General features: G+C 49.1%; 2 protein-coding genes across 2 annotated transcripts in view; one reads left to right on the forward strand and one right to left on the reverse strand.

The window, feature by feature from the left end:
• Positions 1–738: 738 nt before the first annotated feature.
• On the reverse strand, positions 739–24,614 carry ccne1 (cyclin E1). Its single transcript, XM_037534639.1, has 12 exons — positions 24,319–24,614; positions 23,692–23,745; positions 22,278–22,365; positions 22,095–22,157; positions 17,376–17,539; positions 14,052–14,187; positions 12,651–12,797; positions 11,404–11,499; positions 10,119–10,253; positions 9,747–9,858; positions 9,007–9,164; positions 739–1,416 (listed from the first exon to the last, which is right to left on the reverse strand). Exons 2-12 carry the CDS (start codon positions 23,706–23,708, stop codon positions 1,300–1,302), a joined length of 1,233 nt encoding a protein of 410 aa, XP_037390536.1. The 5' UTR covers positions 23,709–23,745; positions 24,319–24,614; the 3' UTR covers positions 739–1,299.
• A 106-nt stretch (positions 24,615–24,720) lies between these two features.
• The window catches only part of zgc:162297 (uncharacterized protein LOC555865 homolog), a 17,152-nt gene continuing 15,319 nt past the window's right edge, over positions 24,721–26,553 (forward strand). Inside the window, exons 1-2 of the mRNA XM_037534641.1 lie at positions 24,721–24,769; positions 26,095–26,160. Of these exons, the coding sequence (XP_037390538.1) occupies positions 26,151–26,160 (10 nt within the window). The 5' untranslated portion in view covers positions 24,721–24,769; positions 26,095–26,150. The remainder of the gene's footprint in view (positions 24,770–26,094; positions 26,161–26,553) is intronic.

Consider the following 26,553-nt stretch of genomic DNA (forward strand, 5'->3'; position numbering starts at 1 on the left):
ACAGCTCATCTGCTGCTGCAGTTTGTGTTGGTCATCCTCTAGTCCTTCATCAGTGGTCACAGGACGCTGCCCACAGGACGCTGCCCACAGGACGCTGCCCACAGGACGCTGCCCACAGGACGCTGTTGGCTGGATGTTTTTGGTTGGTGGACTATTCTCAGTCCAGCAGCGACACTGAGGGGTTTAAAAACTCCAGCAGCACTGCTGTGTCTGATCCACTCAGACCAGCACAACACACACTAACACACCACCACCACATCAGTGTTACTGCAGTGCTGAGAATGACCCACCACCCAAACAGTACCTGCTCTGTGAGGGTCCATGGGGGTCCTGACCACTGAAGAACAGGGTAACAGAGTATCAGAGAAACAGATGGACTACAGTCTGTAACTGTAGAACTACAGAGTGCAGCTATACGGTCAGTGCAGCTGATAAAGTGGACAGTGAGCGTAGAAACGAGGAGGTGGTCAGAATGTCACGCCTGACTGGTGCACGTATAGCTAGTGGCCAGTCCGTTTGCTCATGACCAGCATGCCTTGTTTGCCAAGTTTAATATGCTGGAAAAACAAACAGAGGCAGTAAAACTTTTGCTCAGGCTGCTTTCGTTGATGTAAACAAACAGTGACCGTATTAAAACGTGTAACGTCCACTGGCTTCGCTGAGATTTAATGACATGTTGACGTCTGGGCTGCTAAAATCCACAGCAGTAAGGAGGTCAAACAGTCCAGAATTGTGCGTTTAGACTTTTATTTCGTCTTATAAAATACATAAAAGTAGCAGCATCTCATTTCAGAGGCAGAAAAAAAAAAAAAAAAAAAAAGCTAAAATACGTCTCTGAGCTTCTGAAGCCGAAACCCCGAACAGCCGTGAGCTCCGGCTGGACTTCCTCTGTAGCCTGAATCTCTCTCTCTCACACACACACACACACACACACACACACACACACACACACACACACACACACATCATTGTGGGTTCTTCTGTCCGTTCTCCACCCCACCACCTTTAGCAGCAATCAGGGCAAACAGACGCTCTGAAATTCGGGCAGGTGGGTCTGCGTTTGTCCCTCCAGGGAAAAATAACCATAGAAATAAAAAGCCAGCGAGGCCTGAACGGGCAGTTCGTCTGGACATTACAGATAAAAGCAGAGTTCAGAGTGTGCAGGTTGCAGGTTGCAGGTCGCTCCTGCTGGCAGAAGCTGATGTTTGTGTTGACTCTATATTAGCCGTGTTCTGCTGACGCTCCACCATCTGGGCCGCGTCCCAATCCCACAGCTGAGGGCCGCGTAGCGAGGAGCGGTCAGCAGGCCGATCCCTCCGGTTTCTCGCTGCTGGGTGGCGGCGTCAGGACTCCAGAGGGAACAGGAGAACTCTGGCTGCGTTCCAAATCCACCAGCTCGTACGCGTACGCCTTCCCCTGAGGAAGCGACACAGCAGACTCAGAACAGAGAACAGCAGAGAGAAACGAAACAGGAGCAGGGACCAGATTTAAAAACGCGCGAAAGACGTTTGAGCTGACCGGGAAACGACGGACAGAATCGGACTGAATTCAGAACCTTTCGATTCTCAAACCGGCGACTCGGCTCAGCGTCATCTGAGAATGCCGGACGCCGTTTACGGTCCGTACGCCGGGTTTTCGCCCAAATGAAGGCTTGGTCGGCTCGCTGCAGCGTCGGCTGCGTCTTAACATCAGGTTTCTCACAGATTCACGATTCGCTACTCAGTGTTTCGCCTTCACGATCATAAGGAATTCTGAACGATGCATCGGGAAAACGATTAAAGAACGATGAAGAGCATTTTCCAACAGAAGAGCATTATTCCCGGATTTACTGCAGCACATTAGAAAAATATCTATTAATTAAATAAAAAACAGTAAGTTTGAAACGCCTCAGAAAAACGAAGGAATTTAGTGTAAAGACGCAGCGAACAGGAGAGAATTTCACTGGGCAGGTCTTCTCAGAGAGCCGGTCCATTTTCTGCCTGAAGGTTTAAAGACAGAGTTTCTTCTGAGATGAAGGTGTTCGTGAGTTTGTGCTGCAGTAACTCGACTTTTCTGGACAGGCTTTACTCAAGTCCTGAACTCTTTCATTCAAATTTAAGGCCCAGAACATCATAACCTTTACTGAACATCGGCTCAAACAAAGTCCAGTTCGGTCAGATTTCACCAACATTTACTGAACATCAGATCAAATAAAGTCCAGTTCGGTCAGATTTCACCAACATTTACTGAACATCAGATCAAAAAGTCCAGTTCGGTCAGATTTCACCACCATTTACTGAACATCAGATCAAATAAAGTCCAGTTCGGTCAGATTTCACCAACATTTACTGAACATCAGATCAAATAAAGTCCAGTTCAGTCAGATTTCACCAACATTTACTGAACATCAGATCAAATAAAGTCCAGTTCAGTCAGTTTCCTCTTTTTAGATCACGTCATGTGGAATAACTTCCCTCTGACTCACTTTCTTCTCTGACTGCTGTTTCTCTCCTCGTCCCTCCCCTGTGTGGCGTCACTCACTCCAGTCTCAGAGCTCATCGTAATGCACAGATCTGATTGGCTGAGCAGCGTCACGTCTGATATTTACAGCGCATGTGATTGGTCTGTGAGTCTCCAGCCGCTAAAGCTACCGTAATGACTAGAAAAGCCACGCCACTGAAATTAAACTACGGAGAATAATTTATGGGTTGTAGGTCCAGGTCCACGTAGGACAGAGTCTGGGTCCAGACTCAGACCGCAGTCCGCCCATCAGTTATTAAGCTTCTTGAGAAATCCTGCTGTGAGAGTCTGTTTACTCCCCAGCACGGCTTCAACACCTCGAACCGCCTTCAGGCTCAGACGAGCCCGAGCTTACGGCGGCCGAGCTCGTCCACAAGCTTCACAGCAGCGTTCTCAAACTGGTCCTCAGGGCTCCGCAGACGGCCCATGTGCTCTGTGTCTCTCTCCATCTCTGTCTCTCTCTCTCTCCCTGTCCCCGTCTGTCTCTCTCTCTCTCTCACTGTCCTCGTCTGTCTGTCTCTCTCCCTGTCCCCGTCTGTCTGTCTCTCTCCCTGTCCCCGTCTGTCTGTGTCTCTCTCTCTCTCCCTGTCCCCGTCTGTCTGTCTCTCCCTCCCTGTCCCTGTCTGTCCATCTGTCTCTCTCTCCCTGTCCCTGTCTGTCCGTCTCTCCCTGTCCCCATCTGTCCGTCTGTCCCCGTCGGTGTCTCTCTCTCTCTCTCCCTCACTCTCTCTCCCTGTCCCCGTCTGTCTCTCTCTCTCCCTGTCCCCGTCTGTCTGTCTCTCTCCATGTCCCCGTCTGTCTGTCTCCCTGTCCCCGTCTGTCTGTGTCTCTCTCTCTCTCTCTCTGTCCCCGTCTGTCTGTCTCTCCCTCCCTGTCCCCGTCTGTCTGTGTCTCTCTCTCTCTCTGTCCCCGTCTGTCTGTCTCTCCCTCCCTGTCCCCGTCTGTCTGTGTCTCTCTCTCTCCCTGTACCCGTTTGTCTGTCTCTCCCTCCCTGTCCCCGTCTGTCTGTGTCTCTCTCTCTCTCCCTGTACCCGTTTGTCTGTCTCTCCCTCCCTGTCCCCGTCTGTCTGTGTCTCTCTCTCTCTCTCTCTCCCTGTCCCCGTCTGTCTGTCTCTCCCTCCCTGTCCCCGTCTGTCTGTCTCTCCCTCCCTGTCCCCGTCTGTCTGTCTCTCCCTCCCTGTCCCCGTCTGTCTGTGTCTCTCTCTCTCCCTATCCCCATCTGTCTGTCTCTCCCTATCTGTCCCGTCTGTCTGTCCCTCTCCCTGTCCCCGTCTGTCCGTCCCCGTCTGTCCGTCTCTCCCTGTCCCCGTCTGTCCGTCTCTCCGTCCCCCACTCCCTGTCCCCATCTGTCTCTCTCTCTCTCTCCCTGTCTGTCTGTGTCTCTCTCTCTCCCTGTCCCCGTCTGTCTGTCTCTCCCTATCTGTCCCGTCTGTCTGTCCCTCTCCCTGTCCCCGTCTGTCCGTCTCTCCCTGTCCCCGTCTGTCCGTCTGTCCATCCCTCCCTGTCCCCGTCTGTCCGTCCCTCCCTGTCCCCGTCTGTCCGTCCCTCCTTGTCCCCGTCTGTCCGTCCCTCCTTGTCCCCGTCTGTCCGTCCCTCCCTGTCCTTGTCTGTCTCTCCCTCCCTGTCCCTGTTCCCGTCTGTCCGTCTCTCCCTGTCCCCGTCTGTCTGTCCATCCCTCCCTGTCCCCGTCTGTCCGTCCCTCCCTGTCCCCGTCTATCCATCCCTCCCTGTCCCTGTCTGTCTCTCCCTCCCTGTCCGTCCATCTCTCCCTGTCCCCGTCTGTCCGTCTCTCCCTGTCCCCGTCTGTCTCTCCCTGTCTCCGTCTCTCTCTCTCTCTCTCTCCCTGTCCCCGTCTGTCTCTCCCTCCCTGTCCCCCTCTGTCTCTCTGTCTCTGTCCCCGTCTGTCTCTCTATCTCCCCCTGTCCCCGTCTGTCTCTCCATGTCCCCGTCTGTCTCTCCCTCCCTGTCCCCGTCTGTCCGTCTCTCCCTGTCCCCGTCTGTCCGTCTCTCCCTTTCCCCCGTGTGTCCGTCCCTCCCTGTCCCCCCGTCTGTCCCTCTGTCCCCGTCTGTCTCTCTCTCTCCCTGTCCCCGTCTGTCTCTCTCTCTCCCTTTCCCCGTCTGTCTCTCTCTCGCTCCCTGTCCCCGTCTGTCTGTCTCTCCCTCCCTGTCCCCGTCTGTCTGTCTCTCCCTCCCTGTCCCCGTCTGTCTGTCTCTCCCTCCCTGTCCCCGTCTCTCCCTCCCTGTCCCCCTCTATCCCTCCCTCCCTATCCCCCTGTCCCCGTCTATCCCTCCCTCCCTGTCCCCCGTCTGTCTCTCCCTGTGCCAGTCTGTCCGTTCCCGTCCCCATCTGTCCATCCCTCCCTTTCCCCCATCTGTCTGTCTCTCTCTCCCTGTCCCCGTCTGTCTCTCTCTCCCTGTCCCCGTCTGTCTCTCTCTCTCCCTGTCCCCGTCTGTCTCTCTCTCTCCCTGTCCCCGTCTGTCTCTCTCTCTCTCCCTGTCCCCGTCTGTCTCTCTCTCTCTCCCTTTCCCCGTCTGTCTCTGTCTCTCTCTCTCCCTTTCCCCGTCTGTCTCTCTCTCTCCCTTTCCCCGTCTGTCTCTCTCTCCCTGTCCCGTCTCTCTCTCTCCCTGTCCCCGTCTGTCTGTCTCTCCCTCCCTGTCCCCGTCTGTCTCTCTCTCCCTGTCCCCGTCTGTCTCTCTCTCTCCCTGTCCCCGTCTGTCTCTCTCTCTCTCCCTGTCCCCGTCTGTCTCTCTCTCTCTCCCTGTCCCCGTCTATCTCTCTCTCTCTCCCTTTCTCCGTCTGTCTCTGTCTCTCTCTCTCCCTTTCCCCGTCTGTCTCTCTCTCTCCCTTTCCCCGTCTGTCTCTCTCTCCCTGTCCCGTCTCTCTCTCTCCCTGTCCCCGTCTGTCTGTCTCTCCCTCCCTGTCCCCGTCTGTCTGTCTGTCTCTCCCTCCCTGTCCCCGTCTCTCCCTCCCTGTCCCCCTCTATCCCTCCCTCCCTGTCCCCGTCTCTCCCTCCCTCCCTGTCCCCCTCTATCCCTCCCTCCCTGTCCCCGTCTCTCCCTCCCTCCCTGTCCCCCTGTCCCCGTCTCTCCCTCCCTGTCCCCATCTGTCCGTCCCTTCCTGTCCCCGTCTGTCCGTCCCTCCCTTTCCGTCTGTCCCCGTCTGTCTCTCTCTCTCTCTCCCTGTCCCCGTCTGTCTCTCTCTCTCCCTGTCCCCGTCTGTGTCTCTCTCTCCCTGTCCCCGTCTGTGTCTCTCTCTCCCTGTCCCCGTCTGTCCCTCTCTCCCCGTCCCTCCCTCCCTCCGTCTGTCCGTCCCTCCCTGTCCCCCGTCTGTCCCTCCCTCCCTCCGTCTGTCCCTCCCTGTCCCCGTCTGTCCGTCCCTCCCTGTCCCCGTCTGTCCGTCCCTCCCTTTCCCCCGTCTGTCCGTCCCTCCCTGTCCCCCGTCTGTCCCCGTCTGTCTCTCTCTCTCTCCCTGTCCCCGTCTGTCTCTCTCTCTCCCTGTCCCCGTCTGTCCCTCTCTCCCCCTGTCCCTCCCTCCCTCCGTCTGTCCGTCCCTCCCTGTCCCCCGTCTGTCCGTCCCTCCCTGTCCCCCGTCTGTCCCCGTCTGTCTCCGTCTGTCTCTCTCTCTCCCTGTCCCCGTCTGTCTCTCTCTCTCTCCCTGTCCCCGTCTGTCCCTCTCTCCCCCTGTCCCTCCCTCCCTCCGTCTGTCCGTCCCTCCCTGTCCCCCGTCTGTCCCTCCCTCCCTCCGTCTGTCCCTCCCTGTCCCCGTCTGTCCGTCCCTCCCTGTCCCCCGTCTGTCCCTCCCTCCCTCCCTCTGTCCCTCCCTCCCTGTCCCCCGTCTGTCTGTACCTCCCTGTCCCCCGTCTGTCTCTCTCTCTCTCCCTGTCCCCGTCTGTGTCTCTCTCCCCCTGTCCCTGTCTGTCCCCGTCTGTCCGTCCCTCCCTCTCCCTGTCCCCGTCTGTGTCTCTCTCTCCCTGTCCCAGTCTGTGTCTCTCTCTCCCTGTCCCAGTCTGTGTCTCTCTCTCCCTGTCCCCGTCTGTCTCTCTCCCCGTCCCTGTCTGTCCCCGTCTGTCTGTCCCTCCCTCCCTGTCCCCCGTCTGTCTCTCTCTCTCTCCCTGTCCCCGTCTGTGTCTCTCTCTCCCTGTCCCCGTCTGTCCCTCTCTCCCCCTGTCCCTCCCTGTCCCCGTCTGTCCGTCCCTCCCTGTCCCCCGTCTGTCCCCGTCTGTCCCTCCCTCCCTGTCCCCGTCTGTCCCTCCCTCCCTCCCTGTCCCCCGTCTGTCCGTCCCTCCCTCCCTCCCTGTCCCCCGTCTGTCCCTCCCTCCCTGTCCCCCGTCTGTCCCCCGTCTGTCCCTCCCTGTCCCCCGTCTGTCCCTCCCTCCCTCCCTGTCCCCCGTCTGTCCGTCCCTCCCTCCCTGTCCTCGTCTGTCTCTCCCTCCCTGTCTCTCCCTCCCTCCGTCCCTCCCTGTCCCCCGTCTGTCCCCGTCTGTCTCTCTCTCCCTGTCCCCGTCTGTGTCTCTCTCTCCCTGTCCCCGTCTGTGTCCCTCCCTCCCTGTCCCCGTCTGTGTCTCTCTCTCCCTGTCCCCGTCTGTGTCTCTCTCTCCCTGTCCCCCGTCTGTGTCTCTCTCTCCCTGTCCCCCGTCTGTCCCTCCCTCCCTGTCCCCCGTCTGTCCGTCCCTCCCTCCCTCCCTGTCCCCCGTCGGTCCCTCCCTCCCTGTCCCCCGTCGGTCCCTCCCTCCCTGTCCCCCGTCCGTCCGTCCCTCCCTGTCCCCCGTCGGTCCCTCCCTCCCTGTCCCCCGTCCGTCCCTCCCTCCCTGTCCCCCGTCTGTCCGTCCCTCCCTCCCTGTCCCCCGTCTGTCCGTCCCTCCCTCCCTGTCCCCCGTCTGTCCGTCCCTCCCTCCCTGTCCCCCGTCGGTCCCTCCCTCCCTCCCTGTCCCCCTTCGGTCCCTCCCTCCCTCCCTGTCCCTCCCTGTCCCCCGTCTGTCCCCGTCTGTGTCTCTCTCTCTCCCTGTCCCCGTCTGTGTCTCTCTCTCCCTGTCCCCGTCTGTGTCTCTCTCTCCCTGTCCCCGTCTGTGTCTCTCTCTCCCTGTCCCCGTCCGTCCGTCCCTCCCTCCCTGTCCCCCGTCCGTCCGTCCCTCCCTCCCTGTCCCCCGTCCGTCCGTCCCTCCCTCCCTGTCCCCCGTCGGTCCCTCCCTCCCTCCCTCCCTGTCCCCCGTCGGTCCCTCCCTCCCTCCCTGTCCCCCGTCGGTCCCTCCCTCCCTGTCCCCCGTCGGTCCCTCCCTCCCTGTCCCCCGTCGGTCCCTCCCTCCCTGTCCCCCGTCGGTCCCTCCCTGTCCCCCGTCTGTCTGGTGTATAAAGCTGGGGGGGCTTTGAGAGACCTTAGGATCATGTGCAGCTGCTCCAGAGGGACCCATTCTATTGGTCAGTAGTGTTTAAGTGGACACTATACAATCTTGCTCATTTTTTAAATAGTTAAGGGGGATAAACAAAGGCAATGGCAGCACGTATTTCGCCTCACTTTTAGAAGGACTAACTCGCTGCTGTCAGAACAAAACCTTTCATCTCCAGTTTAGTCGTTTTTCGTTTTTTGACAATTTGAAAATGCCTGTCGATCTTTACACTCCGCATAAATTTCATGAAGAACGGATCAAGAGAGACGATTCAAAATTACCTGGAAAAAAATGCTACTTCTACTGAAAGTAGACTACACTCACTGGCCACTTTATTAGGGACAGTTCAGTTTCTTGTTAACACAAATAGCTGATCAGCCAATCACACGGCTGCATCTCACTGCATTTAGGCCTGTAGAGGTGGTCAAGACGACCTGCTGAAGTGCAGACTGAGCATTAGAACGGGGAAGAAAGGGGATTTAAGGGACTTTGAACGTGGCGTGGTTGTTGGTGCCAGACGGGCTGGTCTGAGTATTTCAGAAACTGCTGATCTGCTGGGATTTTCACACACAACCATCTCTAGGGTTTACAGAGAACGGTCCGAAAAAGAGGAAATATCCAGTGAGCGGTCAGTTGTGTGGACGAAAATGCCTTGTTGATGTGAGAGGTCAGAGGAGAATGGGCAGACTGGTTCCAGATGATAGAAAGACAGCAGGAACTCAAATAACCAACCAGAATCTCTGAGGAACGTTTCCAACACCTTGCTGAAAGTCTGACACGAAGAATTAAGACGGTTCTGAAGGCAGAAGGGGGTCCAGCCTTTTACTAGCAAGGTGTACCTAATAAAGTGGCCAGTGAGTGTGTCATTTCTGAAGTAACTTTACACGAGAAAGAAGAGAACTTCTTTTCTTAATCCTTCATCACAAAAATTCAGATAAATAATGAAGCAGCTGGCTGTTTACACTGAGAACGCTCACCAGGACTTGAGTGGTGTGAATGAACCATCCCAGTAAAACGCTGCTGCTGCTTGGGTGAACGACGAAGAACATCACCGATAAAAGTAAAGTGACCGTGTCTCAGGTGTGGAAAGGGACATGGTCAGTTTAACTGAGCGAGAACTCACCAGCCGGTCCAGGTACGGCGCGTGCGTTTGGATGTTGTGCGTGTCGTCTTGCGGGATGCCTTTAAACGTCTTCAGAGACGAGCTGCCCGCTTCCCGAATCGACATGGCGAACGGCACCATCCACCTCACGCAGCGCTCCACATCACTCCACTTGAACCCTGAGACACAAACAAAAACGATCAGCATGGGCGCCACTCAAAGCGTGGAGAAGATCCATCACCACGGTGAAGCACAATGTCCACACGTTTCATGAGCCAACGCTGACCGACCCGTAGAAACTGGGACTAAATCTACCTGGATGAGCAGCACAGACAAACGCAGTAAAACCAGCATCTCCTAAACGTTCTGCTCTTCTGTTCAACAAACAACATTAAATATCAAAACACCCGTCTGATATGGACATGCAAGATTCTGACACCATCATGCAGCCCTAATTTAAAAGGATTAAGGGAAAACAGTCGTATGATTGCTCTGTTGGCCCTGAATGTGATGGTTTTTTAGCTTCTCTAATTGACATTCAATAAAATGTGTATTACCTTTTGACCAATATTGATCAATTCTTTGTGCTTTTCTATATCCAAGTAGTGCATTTAGTCCATTTTGTTAAATATTATTAAAAACGATTCAATAAATCAAAATTTACGATACATCAAAATATCGAGCTGTGAAGAGCCGTCGTCTAACTGGCCTGAGATTCAGACTCATGAAAATGCTCATGGAAGCATAAAAATCAGACCTACCTGAGACTTTCATCACAAGCTCCAGCGAAGAGAAGTGGAACAGCGCGGACGCCGCCAGCAGGCTGTAGGAAAACTCCAGACTTTTTACATCCAGAATGCACAAATCCAGGAGCTACATGACAAGACGGGGGAAAATACTGTTAATTACTACAGCACTAAAAAAAGTGTAAAAACCTAAATCATTTTTTTGGATTTTATAATTACAATGAAAAAGGACGGCGGAGGTTCAGACTTGATCTGAGGCTTGTAAGTGACGCCTTTAGAGCGCAGCAGTGAATAATGTTTATGGTCCAGCGCTGTGAAGCTCTTATTGCACTACAGTCATTTATATTTGTTTTTTTTTTGGGGGGGGGGGGGGCACAGGAACTGTACCTCGGCGATCTGCACGAACGTGGCCTCGGGGTACTGCGGCATGAGAACCTCACCAGAGTCCTTCAGATACGCCATCTGCATGTAGATGTTGATCCAGGCCACTGGAGTTAAAGGACTCAGACTCCACTTGAGCTCCTGAAGGACAGAAATACGTGCAGAGGATTATTTCTGTTATATTTTATCTATTTACTGTTTAAGATAAATCTCGCTGTTGTCAGAACAAAACCTTGTATCTCCATTTTTGATGTTTTGACATCGTTTGTAAACGCCTGCTACCCTTTACAGTCCATATACATTTTATGATGGACCAAAAGAATCGTCCCAAAATCACTTAGAAAGAATTCTGGCTCACGGACTCACAAGCAGGTCTTTCCTTCTCCTGTAAAGTCACCATTTGAGATACAAGGTTTTCTTTTGACGGACAGACAGGACGGACAGACAGGACGGACAGACAGGACGGACAGACAGGACGGACAAAAGTTTCCCCGATAAGAATATTTTACACAGATTGATTATATTGCATAAAGTTATGGCAACAAACTCCACAGTTACAGAAAGTAAGCGATTACCCGATTAAAATGTGCGAAATCTATTATTTATTATTATTATACAAAAATTGTATATTATTTTATTATTAATTATAGAAGTTTCCCCTCTCGCCCCAAATGTATTCAATCAGCTGGGACGTGTTCAGCATCTGAAGTTTACATGATTAGTTTTAGCGCTGGAGCTACGAGGCTAAGGTAGCTAGCATCTAATGTAAGCTTATAGGTCACTGATTAGCATAGCGCTACCTGCCTGTTAAATCAACACCTCCTGTTTTAATCAGCGTAGCTTTTCCAGCCTTTACGGTAGCTTTAGATTCCGGGAGACTCACAGACCAATCACATGCTCTGTAAATATCACACGTGACGCTGCTCAGCCAATCAGATCTGTGCATTACGATGAGCTCTGAGGCTCGAGTGAGTGACGCCACACAGGGGAGGGACGAGGAGAGAAACAGCAGTCAGAGAAGAAAGTGAGTCAGAGGGAAGTTATTCCACATGACGTGATCTAAAAAGAGGAAGAGCTACAGCCTCACACGACGCCCAGCTTCTGAATGGAGCTTATGGAGTATGAACGTTATGGAGAACATGACCGAGTGCGGTTTGGACCCACTGGTGGTCTCGAGGAGCTTAAAGGGCTACAGACCCCTGCTGTGGGGTTCAGGCTCCAAGATGCAACAGAAAACCTTTGGTCAAAATATCACTTCAGCGTCGAACAAAGGCGAGTCTAAAGTGGTTACCTTCATGACGATGACCTCCATGCTAAGAATCTCCTCCCCTGTGCACGCCCCATCAGTAACGTAGGCAAACTGATGCACCTTCGGGGGGTAAATTTCCTGTAGAGGGGGGAAGGGAACATTTCTGATTAGTGTTGAGTGACAAAAGGTCTATCCCCATCATGTTAACACACGCCGGTCAGGCGTAACAGTCTGACCACCTCCTTGTTTCTCCGCTCACTGTCCACTTTATCAGCTCCACTGACCGTATAGCTGCACTCTGTAGTTCTACAGTTACAGACTGTAGTCCATCTGTTTCTCTGATACTCTGTTACTCCTCCTGCAGTAGTGCAGCTACCCGGAAGCAAGTTCTTTATGGACATGACGCAACAGTGATTTGTCCTATTATTATTGGTCAGCTGGTGGTTAGTGGAATGATCCAGATATAGGTCATTCCACAAAAACGTCCATTTCTCTGTTCCTAGCATTTACAGATATATTACACTTACACACATTAGGATTATGACTTATTTATATTATAAAAACATTAAGAATTTCACCTTCTTGAGCCTCAATTTATCAATATTGGTTTTTAAATCAATTATCTAGAACTCCAAGCTCCACAGAAGAGCTCATCCCCAGTCATGTGTGAAGCCTGAGGCCGTATTTTGAGGTCAAAGCCATTTTAACAGCAGCGATCTCTACATGACAATGAAATACATTTAAACTGACAAAGAAAACAAAAGCCAAGTAAATACAAAATATATAATAAAAGTCCCCAGGAGTCGTGTCTCTGGTGTTACTGCGTCTCTTATTTTGAAATAAAAGTCACGCTGATGACGTCACTCGACCTCCTTTGACCTGTTGTCTGAGGATCTATGGAGAAAAGCTCATGGTGAGTCCACTGCGTCTCTCAGTTCTCAGAGATCTTCTCATTCAGCTCATGATCTCATATGAAGCTTCTAGCTGACGTCACTGGTGTGACCGACTTTATTCTGAGGTCATTGTGAGAAAATAGAAACACAAATGGATTAAATTCCATATTTTAGTGGACGTTCCCTGATGGACAGCCTGTGGTTTGATGTTCTGTAAAATGCGTTGATCATTAAAAACGTCTCTGGTGTTTCCTTTATTATGTGGAACACCGATGAGGATCGTTCACACCAGTGACTCCTATGGAGAACGTTGTGGACGTTTCTGATCTTTGTAAACTCAAATGACTCGATTGAACCTTTCAGACGTTTAAGCTGGATGAACCCAGGAAGACGTACCTCCATCTTGGCGGCAATGAACAGAGCGGAAATGCCGATGAGCTGCAGCGTACTTTTACAGACGCTCTCTTGTGTGGCCATGAAACGGTCAAAATAATCCTGGCCCAAATAAAACGTCTCCCTGTGTAGTTTATACACCTCACACACCTGAAAAAGAGGAGAAATAACACCTTCAGCTCCCCACCCTGAAACCTGCTCAGTGAGGAAGCCGTTACTTCCATCCAGCTGTAATTAATTCCTCATCAATCTGCATCTAAACAGCAGTGGTGGACAGTATCTGAGTATCTGAGTAACTGAGTAACTGAGTAAATGTAATTAGTTTCTGTACTTTAGTATTTTTGGTGTATCTGTACTGAAGTTTCTCCGTTCTGGGCGACTTTCTCCTTTCACTCCACTACATTTCAGAGTCTAATATCCGACTTTTTCCTCCTACATTTTGAGAAATCTGTGGTTCCTTTTGGTTTCTGTGTGTATAAAAACGTAACATGTCAAAACGAAAGAAGCGCAAAGCCAGAGCACCAATCAGGGCCCAGCGGTCACTTTGTTTAGAGCTGGTTTTGACCTGTTGGTCATACCGACCCAGTGCAGCACGCGGTTCAACGTCAGCGCAGCAGCGTAAAACTTTGGGAGAGTCTGTTCAACATAAATGATGAACTAACCTAACTTTGTGTAAATAGAGCTCAATATAGAAATATGTCCACATATGCAGTCGAGACTGACGCGGCTTTTTTCTGAATTTCTACAAACACCATTTCATTTTATAGTAAATGAGTTTGGGCTGGTTTATGTTTATGAACAGACGCCTACAGATCAACATAGTAAAGGAGCTCATCTGTGATCCTGAGTTTAAAGCCAGTTTTTATTCAACTTAAACTTGGAACTAAGTTGTAAATAAATCTGAAACTGAAACTTTGCTTGTGTGTAAAAAGTGATTTCAGAGCCACTCGGTTCTCCCTGATGGAAACTGTTTACCTTCAGTGTTTTGTGCTTCTGATCATTTTAATAGACGTCAGCGTCACTAATTAATGACCTTCTATTAAAAGACTGGTTTACCAAGAGAGACGCTGGAGGACTTTCACCTGAAATGAGTTCATGAAGCCAGTCTGGTTATAAAAATGATAACAGGACATCAGAGCCAGAATTCCTCTTTTAGTACTTTTACTTTATACTTAAGTACATTTGAAGGGAAATACTTTAGTACTTTTACTCAAGTGGAGGTCTAAAGGGAGGAACTTCTACTTTAACTCGACAGGGTTTGTGTACTCTGTCCAGCGCTGCTCAATAGGAACGACTTGCAGACACGCCTTCAGATCCAGTTTAACCCCTCGTGTACATTCTCCTTCTAATGAGATTAAATCAGCATGTGCTAACGGCTCGAATCGTTTGAGGACGTTTACTGACCTCCATGAGCCAGTCCAGCAGAATAGCCCTCATTTTGGGCTGAAGGTTGGGGTGTCTCTCCATGACGTGCGTATCGTGAGGATACAGCTTGTCTTTTTTGAGTAAGTTGCTCCACACGTCATCTTTACTGGCCCAGCTGTGAGAAATCAGTGGGGAAAAAAAAGGACCGTCAGCTTTTGATGTGCAGTTAATATAAATAACGAGCTGAGGGAGATTCAAAGATCTCAATTTAGGGGTGTAACGATTCAGAAATCGGCACGATACGATACAGCGACGTATCGATTCGATACATTTTTCGATGTAAACTTTGTATTTGTGCTTTAAAGCGTCACAATCTAACAAACAAACCAACTTTAGCTCCAAGCAAACACGCCATTCAGGACAGTACGCTACAACAGTTCAGCCCCACCCATTCGCAGCCAACCACAACAGTACAGTATATACACACACACACACACACACACACACACACACAATTTGTATGCATATATATTAACCTACATTTAGACAATCAAATGCACAGTTAAAAGATTTGTTGAAATGTTTACACTGTTATAATCTGAACAGTAAAAATCAAGTTTCAATTTTCATCTCATGTAAATCCTAATTTAGGGGGTCTCTGTGAAATGGACATTGGTTTAAAACTCAAAGTAGCTTATTGTAAAATAGTAGCACAGGCAATAAAGAGGTGCAGTGTGGGTGGGTGACGTAAGAAGTTGTGGGGGAAAAAAAAGTTCTATTCTCCAAATGAATATATGGAGATTTTATTTTCAAATATGAAAAGCTTCAGATTGACTGGTGGAACTTTCCTCATAAAAAGATCTATAAAAATATTTATAAATTTTATATTTATCAAAAAGAGTTTGAGGGACTTTCTGCTCTTTAAAATGCACTGAAAAAGTTAACAGAATACTTTAAGCAGAAACGGCCGGACCGCTCTGGACGCAGGGCTGGGCGACACGCCGTGTATATCAGTAAAATGATAGTCGACAGTGAGGGAGTTCACACGCACTCAGGAATCCCATCATAATCGGATTTCTGCGTCATCTGATTATGGAAACGGTCGTGTGACCACCACACTCGGATCTAGAAATCCGATTAAGAAGTCTGATAGACAGGCTGGATTTTAGCTCAGCTTTCAGTGCTGTGGACTGATTTCTCTCATCTCTCAGTGTGTGAAACAGACTGCAGTACCGGAAATAAGCAGCAGCGTCGCCGCGAGACGCAGCAAAACTCTTCTGGAGCGACACTGAAACCAAATACACGCCGGACGAAACGAAGGATCTAAATATTCTTCATCTTCTAGATGATAAACGTTCATAATTTCAGGTAAAGCGGCGCAAAGCTTTTAAAAAGTTTGAGTTTTATAACATTCATAACATAAGCGAACGAATCTCGAAGACCCCATCAGCACAAGCATCTAAATGCAGCAGAGAGCGAAACGTATTGGACCCATCAAACCCAGGCATGTATCTGAGAAGCGTGGGGAGATGAGCTGTAGACTGGAGTTACGACACCACCAAAACACGTCCAACTGCTGACTGTGGTGAAGGTGAGACCACTGAACATCTGTTCATTCACTGTGAACGATCTGTGGACGTATGGAAAAGCCCGACTGCTCCAGGTCTAAAGCTCGATATACATGTTAAGACTAAAGTTCGGAATTATGAGAAATTGTCAAAAAAAAAAGGTTTTTATTGGCCGATTGTGTTACTAGTTGTAAACCGGTAATCCAACAGACTCAAATTCCTGCAGAAGATGTTTTTAAATGTGTGAACCACGGATAGAAGAGTCTAAACATCCCTGGACTCTCCTGGGGACAATTTCATTTTGTACTTTGGGTTATAAAGAATTACTGATTTAAAATGTTTTTTAATAATAATGCAAAAGTGCCACACACACACACACACACACAGCTGACCAGAACAAAGCTCTCTGTGTGACTCACGTCAAGCTGAGCCAGATTTAATTCTCATTTTTCATTGAATCTCTACACTGTAATTCACTGGAATGTCTGCGTGGACGTTTAACGCCAGGTCAGCCTGTCGGGCAGGAACGAGAACCACATCAGCACGTGTACAGGTACCAAACGAGGCCCAAGACTTCCGCGCAGCGCTGGATCCTCATTAATGTACAATATGGGCGAAATACAGCGCTGCACTCGCTGTGACTGCAGTACTGAATTAACATCAGATTATAACCAATCAGTTTCCCGTCACTGGATTATAAGAACGTGTTGGCTCATCAAAACTTCTCTGGAGCTGTAAAAGGCATGCGGTATGCAAATGAGCTTGAGCCCTCAGGTCAATCACAGTTTGAGCTCATTTGCATACCGCATGCCTTTTATAATGGCCTACGTCACAAAGATTAAAGGGCCAATATAACGTAAAGCCCTCTTTTGAACCCTTAATGTGAAAACACTTAAAGCTGCAAAATATAGCGTTCACAGCACCAACACCATCCGCCAAACTAAACGGGCTGTAAGAAGCTTTACAGACCGGCTGGAACAAAACAACATTAATACTGATCTGGACAAACTGACCAAACTGAGCTGAACCTGATATTGGGCCAGTTTTACGGCTCAGTCTGATTTGGTCCGACTCTGAAGATCAGACGCGTCTGGCGAATGGTGTTGGGTTCATTTCTGGCTGATTCCAGGTTGTTCAGCTGTTCTTCTGTCACAGCTGCCGACTGAAAAGCTGCTCAGTGGTGACGACAGTTTGGGAATTTAGTGTAAGGAGCTGGAGAACGAACTGCCGGCTGAGCAGCAAGTGGGCGGAGCTCGTTACTCTGACGTAGCAACGAGCTGCTCGTTAAGGAGCTCTAATTAGGAGGAAGGAGCTGAACATTAAAACATATTAAAGCCGCGTTCACGGCCAGTTTATTCATTTCTTACTGTATTTATTTAACTGCTGTATTAAAGCAGTAGAGACACTCGAGGAGGGAGTTATCACCAATAACATCACGGCTGGGATGATCTACGGACACCAGATCACAGCCGGGATGATGTTCCACCATAACACACTCCATCTCAGGTTCTACTGCTTAAATATATATTCACCTCTTCTGACTACACAGCTTAGCCCCACCCCTTCACGCTAAAAAGTTATAAGGAGACGGCTTTTTGAAGGAAGCCAATCAGAACAAAGCTGATTTACATATATTAGTCTTAAAGTCGCAGTAACAGAAACAAAGCGCTCAAGAACGTTGTAAGTGGACCTCAGTGGACCGAATGAATGTGGTTGTGTGTCCTGTAAATAATATCCTGAACAGCTTTGAAACAAACTAACAAACAAACAAACTAAAACACAATAAGAGGCTCACCACAGGGCGGGCAGGGGGGACGGCCGCGTGGGGGTGACGAAAATATTCCTGGAGGTGTACTGAGTGAATCCCACGCTGCTGATGGCAACCGGTTCCTCAGCCTTATCTGGCATGGGGAGCCGCCTACATGGGCTTGTGCAACTCCGACTGGGATTCCAGCTTGTCTGAGCAGGACCAGAGGAGAAAGAGAGAAGGAGAAAGAAAAGGAGAAATGTAGAGGGAGTTCCCTAACGGATAAAAACAACACGCACAACCATCTTCACTGGCACAGGGACGACTTCAGTGCCGTTAAGGCCTCTTTTCTGTTCCAAACAGGCCTCGACACAACCACGCCACTGTCGGTCAGTCGTCTGGACGACTAAAGAAAGCACATTCAAATCAGGACAGACATGAAACACGGAGTGAACAAGCCACGACGGACGGACTCGTCAGCTCCACTGACCGTATAGCTGCTCTCTGTAGTTCTACAGTTACAGACTGTAGTCCATCTGTTTCTCTGATACTCTGTTACCCTGTTCTTCAGGGTAGGGACAGTGAAGGACAGTGTTACTGCAGTGCTGTGTCTGATCAACTCACACCAGCACAGTACGCACCAATATACCACCACCACGTCAGTGTTGCTGCAGTGCTGAGAATGACCCACCACCCAAATAGTACCTGCTCTGTGAGGGTCCATGGGGGTCCTGACCAGTGAAGAACAGGGTAAAAGGGGACTAACTCTTGGATAAGAGTTTTGTAACCACAGACAACAAAATATTAACAGAATATTTTAAGCAGAAACGGCCGGACCGCTCTGGACGCAGGGCTGGGCGACACGCCGTGTATATCAGTAAAATGATAGTCGACAGTGAGGGAGTTCACACGCACTCAGGAATCCCATCATAATCGGATTTCTGCGTCATCTGATTATGGAAACGGTCGTGTGACCACCACACTCGGATCTAGAAATCCGATTAAGAAGTCTGATAGACAGGCTGGATTTTAGCTCAGCTTTCAGTGCTGTGGACTGATTTCTCTCATCTCTCAGTGTGTGAAACAGACTGCAGTACCGGAAATAAGCAGCAGCGTCGCCACGAGACGCAGCAAAACTCTTCTGGAGCGACACTGAAACCAAATACACGCCGGACGAAACGAAGGATCTAAATATTCTTCATCTTCCCCATTATCTGATTACTGTCTGACTCCTGTAGACCTGGAGTTTCCCCATTATCTGATTACTGTCTGACTCCTGTAGACCTGGAGTTTCCCCATTATCTGATTACTGTCTGACTCCTGTAGACCTGGAGTTTCCCCATTATCTGATTACTGTCTGACTCCTGTAGACCTGGAGTTTCCCCATTATCTGATTACTGTCTGACTCCTGTAGACCTGGAGTTTCCCCATTATCTGATTACTGTCTGACTCCTGTAGACCTGGAGTTTCCCCGTTATCTGATTACTGTCTGACTCCTGTAGACCTGGAGTTTCTCCATTATCTGATTACTGTCTGACTCCTGTAGACCTGGAGTTTCCCCATTATCTGATTACTGTCTGACTCCTGTAGACCTGGAGTTTCCCCATTATCTGATTACTGTCTGACTCCTGTAGACCTGGAGTTTCCCCGTTATCTGATTACTGTCTGACTCCTGTAGACCTGGAGTTTCCCCATTATCTGATTACTGTCTGACTCCTGTAGACCTGGAGTTTCCCCATCATCTGATTACTGTCTGACTCCTGTAGACCTGGAGTTTCCCCGTTATCTGATTACTGTCTGACTCCTGTAGACCTGGAGTTTCCCCATTATCTGATTACTGTCTGACTCCTGTAGACCTGGAGTTTCCCCATTATCTGATTACTGTCTGACTCATGTAGACCTGGAGTTTCCCCGTTATCTGATTACTGTCTGACTCCTGTAGACCTGGAGTTTCTCCATTATCTGATTACTGTCTGACTCCTGTAGACCTGGAGTTTCCCCATTATCTGATTACTGTCTGACTCCTGTAGACCTGGAGTTTCCCCATTATCTGATTACTGTCTGACTCCTGTAGACCTGGAGTTTCCCCATTATCTGATTACTGTCTGACTCCTGTAGACCTGGAGTTTCCCCATTAACTGATTACTGTCTGACTCCTGTAGACCTGGAGTTTCCCCATTATCTGATTACTGTCTGACTCCTGTAGACCTGGAGTTTCCCCATTATCTGATTACTGTCTGACTCCTGTAGACCTGGAGTTTCCCCATTATCTGATTACTGTCTGACTCCTGTAGACCTGGAGTTTCCCCATTATCTGATTACTGTCTGACTCCTGTAGACCTGGAGTTTCCCCATTATCTGATTACCGTCTGACTCCTGTAGACCTGGAGTTTCCCCATTATCTGATTACCGTCTGACTCCTGTAGACCTGGAGTTTCCCCATTATCTGATTACCGTCTGACTCCTGTAGACCTGGAGTTTCCCCATTATCTGATTACCGTCTGACTCCTGTAGACCTGGAGTTTCCCCATTATCTGATTACCGTCTGACTCCTGTAGACCTGGAGTTTCCCCATTATCTGATTACTGTCTGACTCCTGTAGACCTGGAGTTTCCCCATTATCTGATTACTGTCTGACTCATGTAGACCTGGAGTTTCCCCATTATCTGATTACTGTCTGACTCCTGTAGACCTGGAGTTTCCCCGTTATCTGATTACTGTCTGACTCCTGTAGACCTGGAGTTTCCCCATTATCTGATTACTGTCTGAATCCTGTAGACCTGGAGTTTCCCCATTATCTGATTACTGTCTGACTCCTGTAGACCTGGAGTTTCCCCGTTATCTGATTACTGTCTGACTCCTGTAGACCTGGAGTTTCCCCATTATCTGATTACTGTCTGAATCCTGTAGACCTGGAGTTTCCCCGTTATCTGATTACTGTCTGACTCATGTAGACCTGGAGTTTCTCCATGATCTGCTTACTGTCTGACTCCTGTAGACCTGGAGCTTTCCCGTTATCTGATTACTCAATTGCTCGTAAACATGTTGATCAGATCACTGACAAAACCTGATTTTCAGTGATTGGATTATTAAGGGGATGTAAACACATTCATTATCAGCTCAACAAGCCAGTAAAATTGAGAAAGGCGAAATGCTGGACTTTGACAATCACAGCCACAAAACTGACCTGTCGCTGTGCTTTTCTGTTTTGTGTATCGAGAACCTGACGAGTGTCATTTACTGGGAGCAACGGCTAAAAATGTACATCAACAAAATATTTACATCTTCTGTCTGTAAATGAGTTTCCTGTCTGATTATCATTTACTGTTTAAGATTCCCTTAAACCTTAAATTCAAAGAAACAAAAAAATAAATAAACAAAAATACGGCCAAATAAGAAACTACACCCAGTTTGTAAGCGTAGCCTCTTAAAAATAAGGGAACTATAGAACCTAAAGAACCTTCCAGTGGATGTTCCTTTGAAGATCAATGCACAAAAGGTTTTACTCCAGCTTCAAGGCCAAGAACCACACAGTGCAGCAGCACTAGGGAAGCGTGGGCTCGGTAACTTCATTAATGCTGAGATCAGATTTAAATCCTTTAGTGAAGTGAAGTGGCTGATTGAGAATTTTGGGATAATGCGCAGCAGCCAGGCTGTTGAAGATCGGCTTTACTGGTTGAGTGTGGATTTTGGCCAGGAGCTACTCACTTAAACAACCTGAAGGATTTACCTTAAGGGATCAGTTTAAATCAGTAATGAAAATTCTGCAACCGTCAGAAACCTAAATTCTCTGGATTCCCACCTGCCTTTCCACTTAAAGGGCCCAAATCATGAAATACTGAGTTTACAAGACATGCAGTTCACTTCCCAGTCCATACGGACACATTTACGCCGTAAAAACGACCCGTTTGGAACTCATTGTTAATATAATGACTTGAAAATTTCTGCCTGTTCTGCCTACAGCAGTTTAGCCCTGCCCACTCACACTGAAGCTATAAGGAGTGTTTCAGTCCAGACTGCCGTCAGTACATAAAACCACACAAACGGCCACAAACGTTACAATTCAAGGGGATAGAAACTTCAGGTAAAGGGGAATTCCACCAGTCTTTCAAAGTTCCTGCATAATTAAACGGTTAAGAGTTAAGAGCGTTCGCGGCTTTGTGAAACACTTCCCCATTGTAACCGTTTTTTCTAAATTCCTGCATAATGAAATGGTTAGGATCTAAACAGAGTCGTTCAGTGAGAGTGGGAGTCATTGTGAGAGTCAGAGCCGTTCACAGTGGTGGTGATGGGAACCAGACGTCCCTCTAAAAGCTCCTACAGAAAGTTCCTACATGAACTGGTTCTGAATTCACTGCCTGATGACTGAGACGCTGTTTTATGAGAGTTTAGAGAACTTCAACTCCATTCATGGTGGAGGGAGACATGCAGGGCGCTGTGCGGCAAAATAGTCCCCAAAGAAAACTCATTATTCCAGATTTTCCACTGTTTTCCATCATCAGCATTCCATATAAGCTCAGAAGACTCGTGTAGGTTCTCTGGTGGTTCTGGATGGTAAATAAAGTGTCTATATCTGTGTTGTAGTCATGGCGACGCCTGGTTCCCATCACCACCACTGTAAAGACGTCTGAACCGTTTCAGACCAAACCCTCTGAACCTCTGATTACACCTCACTCACTGAGTTATGGGGGAATTCTGTAAAAATCGGTGGATTTTTCCCCTGAAAGCCAAAGATGTTTACAACATCAGCAAAGCCTCACTCCTCACCGGTGACGGACACTGCCTCTTTCTGGTCATCTCTGCAACTTCTTCGTCTGGATCTTGTAAATGCTGCAGGCATCCAAAACAAACAAGAGTTAATAATAATAATAATAATAAAAAGAGTTCATATTAAGCTGCAGCTGATCATTTTGCTTTACTCTGCTGAACAGCACACAGTGCTAAACTCACAACAGCAACATCTGCCTTTCTCTTCCTGGAGCGAGCTGTGGGGATTTTAGGAGCTTCATCCGGAGTGCCTTTCACTTCTGTGTCCTGCCTGTGGACGATGAAGTGAATCAGCATGTTGCTATTCCAAGCCATATTACCTCATCAATAAACTGGCAATACAGGGAGTTTCACTGGAAAAGGCCCCAAATTTTCCATAATAACTCCCTCTGGGACAAATCAATCTGAACCAGACGGCGTGCAATGAGCTCCTTGGTATATGGAGCTTCCAACAAGCCGGGACGTCCCTGCATCGGAGCGCTGGGTAGGCACCAGAGAGCCGCCCCCACATCGAACCGCGTCTGGCAGAAAAGGGAGACGACCTCCAGCACCGCATGCACCCGATGACACGCGTCGAGGTTCGGAGCGCGCTTTTGGCTCAGGCGGCTTCGCCCAAACGGGAGTTACAGCAGAACATTCGGGGCCTCTTTCGAGTGAATCTCCCGGTTTAAGTTCTCACCAGGTGACACATCAAAGCTCAAAGCTGAAGGTGCTGATCTCGTAACCGCATTCCAGAAAGTCGTTAATCAACCACTAAAACCACATCTGTGGGGCGGAGAGAGAAAAACCACCACACAGACGCGCATCTAAGCCGCTTCTCCTCCTGGGTTTTGTTTTCTTGCGCTTATTCTGATTTTTAGGTTATTCCGCTTTATTAACACAATCATGTCGCTGCTTACGCCTGTTAACAGGATCTTTATCTCACTGACGAGGCTTAAAGACCTGCTGGGAAGACTCAACCCTGCTGTGTGATTCCCAGTCCAGCGCTCTCTCCACTAACAGCGTTCTTTAAGTGTTCCTTAGTCAAGGGAATGGTTCCATTAACAACCATGAGGACTATGTAGAAGCTTTTCATGCTTACATGTTCTCCCGATTGCTGTACATGGCTGCATCTAGCACCAAACAGGGTTCTTTCATTGTTACGAGCTCGACATCGCAACAGAAGAACCCTTTTTGGTGCTACCTAGAACCACGTACAGCACACTCTCCATTAAGCCGGAGGCCCATCTCGCCACCAGCCAAGCGTGACGTTATCCTACATAGAACCTACTGTTCTAAAGGCATTAAGTAAAGAACCCTAGGAGAACCATCTTTAAGAGGGACACAAAGACTTTTCGTCTCCTTCCGGAAAACACCAGCAAGGATTTTTCTCTCTTCTACTGTATGATTTGAGATTGACTGATTGATTGATTGGGTGATTGACATATTGAATGAATGAATGAATAAATGAATAAATGAATGAATGGATGAGTGAATGGATGAATGGCATGCTGCTAATGCAAAAGGGGAAGAAACACAATGTGGTGCTGTCGCCATCCAGTAAAGTCCCATCTGCTGCTCCAGCCGTTTAACAGCAGGCAGGAAAATCAGCACTTACACTTTCTTACTGGGCATTATATCCGCGCGCGTGTCTCTCCCGAGTACAGAGAGCCTGGAAAGAAAAACAAAATAAAAGTCTTTATTGGGTTTATTTCGGATTTCTTTACCCAACACATGTCCCGAGCTTCCCCTTCTCTCCCAACCCCCATTCCGTACGCTAAAGGCTACTAAAGTGGAGCAGGAACGACGCCAAACACCCAGAAAACAAAATAAACTAATAAATAAATATAAATCTATATGAAGCGCGGTGGGTCCAGCTTGTTAGAAACAGAACGGCTTAGGAAGAAAAGTGAAAAACAGAAAGGCTGAAGCGAAAGCAGCTGAGCTCGCTCCCTACTCGAATTCCCCGTTCCACCTTAAATGGGGCAGCTGTTACGTTCAGGCGCCTGAGGCACAAGGTAACTGACGCACCATTTAAGGTGGAACGGGAAAATTCGAACAAGTTAGTTGGAGAGTGGGAAGCGGACTTTAAACCTATGAAATAGAAAGAAAGAGAAGCACAAACAGTCCTCCCCGCATCTGCCCCCCGCATCTGCCCCCCGCGGTCTGCCCCCTACACCAAAGGCGGATCAAAGCGGGCCGAGTCCGGGGTGAAGAGCGGCCGCCGGTCGCCGGACATGCTCACCCCACACAGCCTCTCGGCGCCGCTGCAGCTCCCCGCGTTCCTCGTCTCGTCTCCAGCCTCGGCGTCTCCCTCGCGCCGCTTCTCCTCCGCTCTCGCTCCGACGCTCTCCGCGCGCGCCAAACTCCACTTTTATCTTTCCCGTTTGCGCCTGCGTGCGCCGGGGAGCCGCTGCGCGCGCAGCAAAACACTCAAAAATTACAAAGAAATAAATAAGAAAACACAACAGAACCCCCGCACCTCCGCGCGAGAGCGCACCTGGGCGTGTAGAATGAAGGCGCCGCGCGCGTCGGGCTGATAAATAATAAAGCGCGTGCACGGGGGGGGATTTTTTTGCCGGCAAACCGGAGGGGGCGTGTGCGCGCGGCGTCACCGTGCGCGCGGAAGAGGCGGGGAGGACGAGGAGTATCCGGAAGCCCGTGCGGGGGTCGCACGTGGAGAACAGCGCCAACAGGTAAACAAATCAGATCAGAGAGAGAGAGAGAGAGACGTAGACAGACAGAGAGAAAAAGAGAGAGAGAGACACAGACATAAAGACAGAGAGAGAGACAGACAGACAGAGAGAAAGAGATACAGACAGAGAGACAGAGAGTGAGAGACAAACACAGAGAGTGAGAGACACAGACAGAGAGAGACAGTGAGAGAGAGACACACACAGGGAGAGAGAGCCAGACAGAGAGAAGGAGAGACGCAGACAGACAGAGAGAAAGAGAGAGAGACACAGACATAAACACAGAGAGAGAGACAGACAGACAGAGAGAAAGAGATACAGACAGAGAGAGAGACAGAGAGTGAGAGACAAACACAGAGAGAGAGAGACAGACAGAGAGAGAGAGAAAAAGAGAGAGACACAGACATATAGACAGACAGCGAGAGAGACAGACAGACATAGGCAGACAGCGACAGAGAGAGAGACAGAGACAGACAGAGAGAGAGACACAGAGAGAAGGAGAGAGACAGAAAGAGAGGCAGAGACAGACAGAGAGAGAGAGACACAGACAGGGAGAGAGTGAGAGAGAGACACACACAGGGAGAGAGAGACAGACAGAGAGAAGGAGAGAAAGAGAGACAAACAGAGAGAGACACAGAGAGAAGGAGAGAGACAAAGAGAAGCAGAGACAGACAGAGAGAGAGAGACACAGACAGGGAGAGAGACAGAAAGACAGAGAGTGAGGGACACAGACATAAAGACAGAGAGAGACAGAAAGAGAAACAGACAGTGACCCCCACTCCTATCACCATAAAGCCCTGCAATGCCAAGAGCTGAGCAAAGAAAAGAGTTCCCTCACACAGCTGGTCCTGACGCTGAGTTCACTAACACACACTAACACTGTTACACGTCAGGACCAGCCTGTAGTACAAACAATCAGACCCAACCAAATTTTAACACTTCAAAAACAAAACTCCGCCACCCACTGGAACACACAGACACAAGCACAGAGCAGAATGCAGTGCTATCTGGCCCTAAAACGTCAGTACACTGTAGCGGAGTACCTGAGCACAGTGACTGACCTCAAACACAGAACCACGCTGACGAGGTACAGACTCAGTGACCACAGCCTGGCCGTGCAGACCGGCCGCTATAGACAGTCCTGGCTGCCTAAAGAGCAGAGAGTGTGTCAGCTGTGCAGCAGCAATGCTGTAGAAACAGAGCTGCACTTCCTCACAGAGTGGGAGAAATTCAAAGAGCTGCGGGAAATTTACTTTAAACAGTTTGAGAAAATTCACCCCCAGTTTAAGCGTCTCTCTCTGCTGACCTCACACTGCCCCTCCTGCTAGGAGAACAGAGAGACAGCAGCACCCTGGCAGCACGGTACGTTACAGCCTGCCACAACATGAGAGACAGTGAGTGACCCACACACACACACACACACACACACACACACACACACACACACACACAACACACACACACCCACACACACACACACCAGTTACCCTGATTTTTTAATGTATATATTATATCTTTGTATGACTGTGTTACAGTATCACTAACTAATTTTAAATCTAATTGTTATTATAATTATTCTTTTAATTGTTTAATGTTCAGAAAGTTAATCTGTGTTGTTTTTGATGATGCTTTGGCAATACTGTATCTGACTATGGTCATGCCAATAAAGCTTACTGAAATGAATTGAATTGAGCCAGACAGAGAGAGAGATAAAGAGAGAGAGAGAGAGACACAGAGAGAGAGAGACACAGAGAGAGACAGAGAGAAAGTCAGACAGACAGAGAGAG

Source organism: Pygocentrus nattereri, chromosome 25 (genome assembly GCF_015220715.1).
Source record: "Pygocentrus nattereri isolate fPygNat1 chromosome 25, fPygNat1.pri, whole genome shotgun sequence".
NCBI lineage: Eukaryota > Metazoa > Chordata > Actinopteri > Characiformes > Serrasalmidae > Pygocentrus > Pygocentrus nattereri.

Excerpts from the sequence above, each read along its gene's own strand:
- ccne1 (XM_037534639.1), bottom strand. Across the intron at positions 17,540-22,094 it reads AGAGGCAGTGTCCGTCACCG|ACAAGCTGGAATCCCAGTCG; the intron begins GTGAGGAGTGAG and ends GGTCCTGCTCAG. Across the intron at positions 1,417-9,006 it reads CGCCGTACCTGGACCGGCTG|GGGAAGGCGTACGCGTACGA; the intron begins GTGAGTTCTCGC and ends TCGCTTCCTCAG.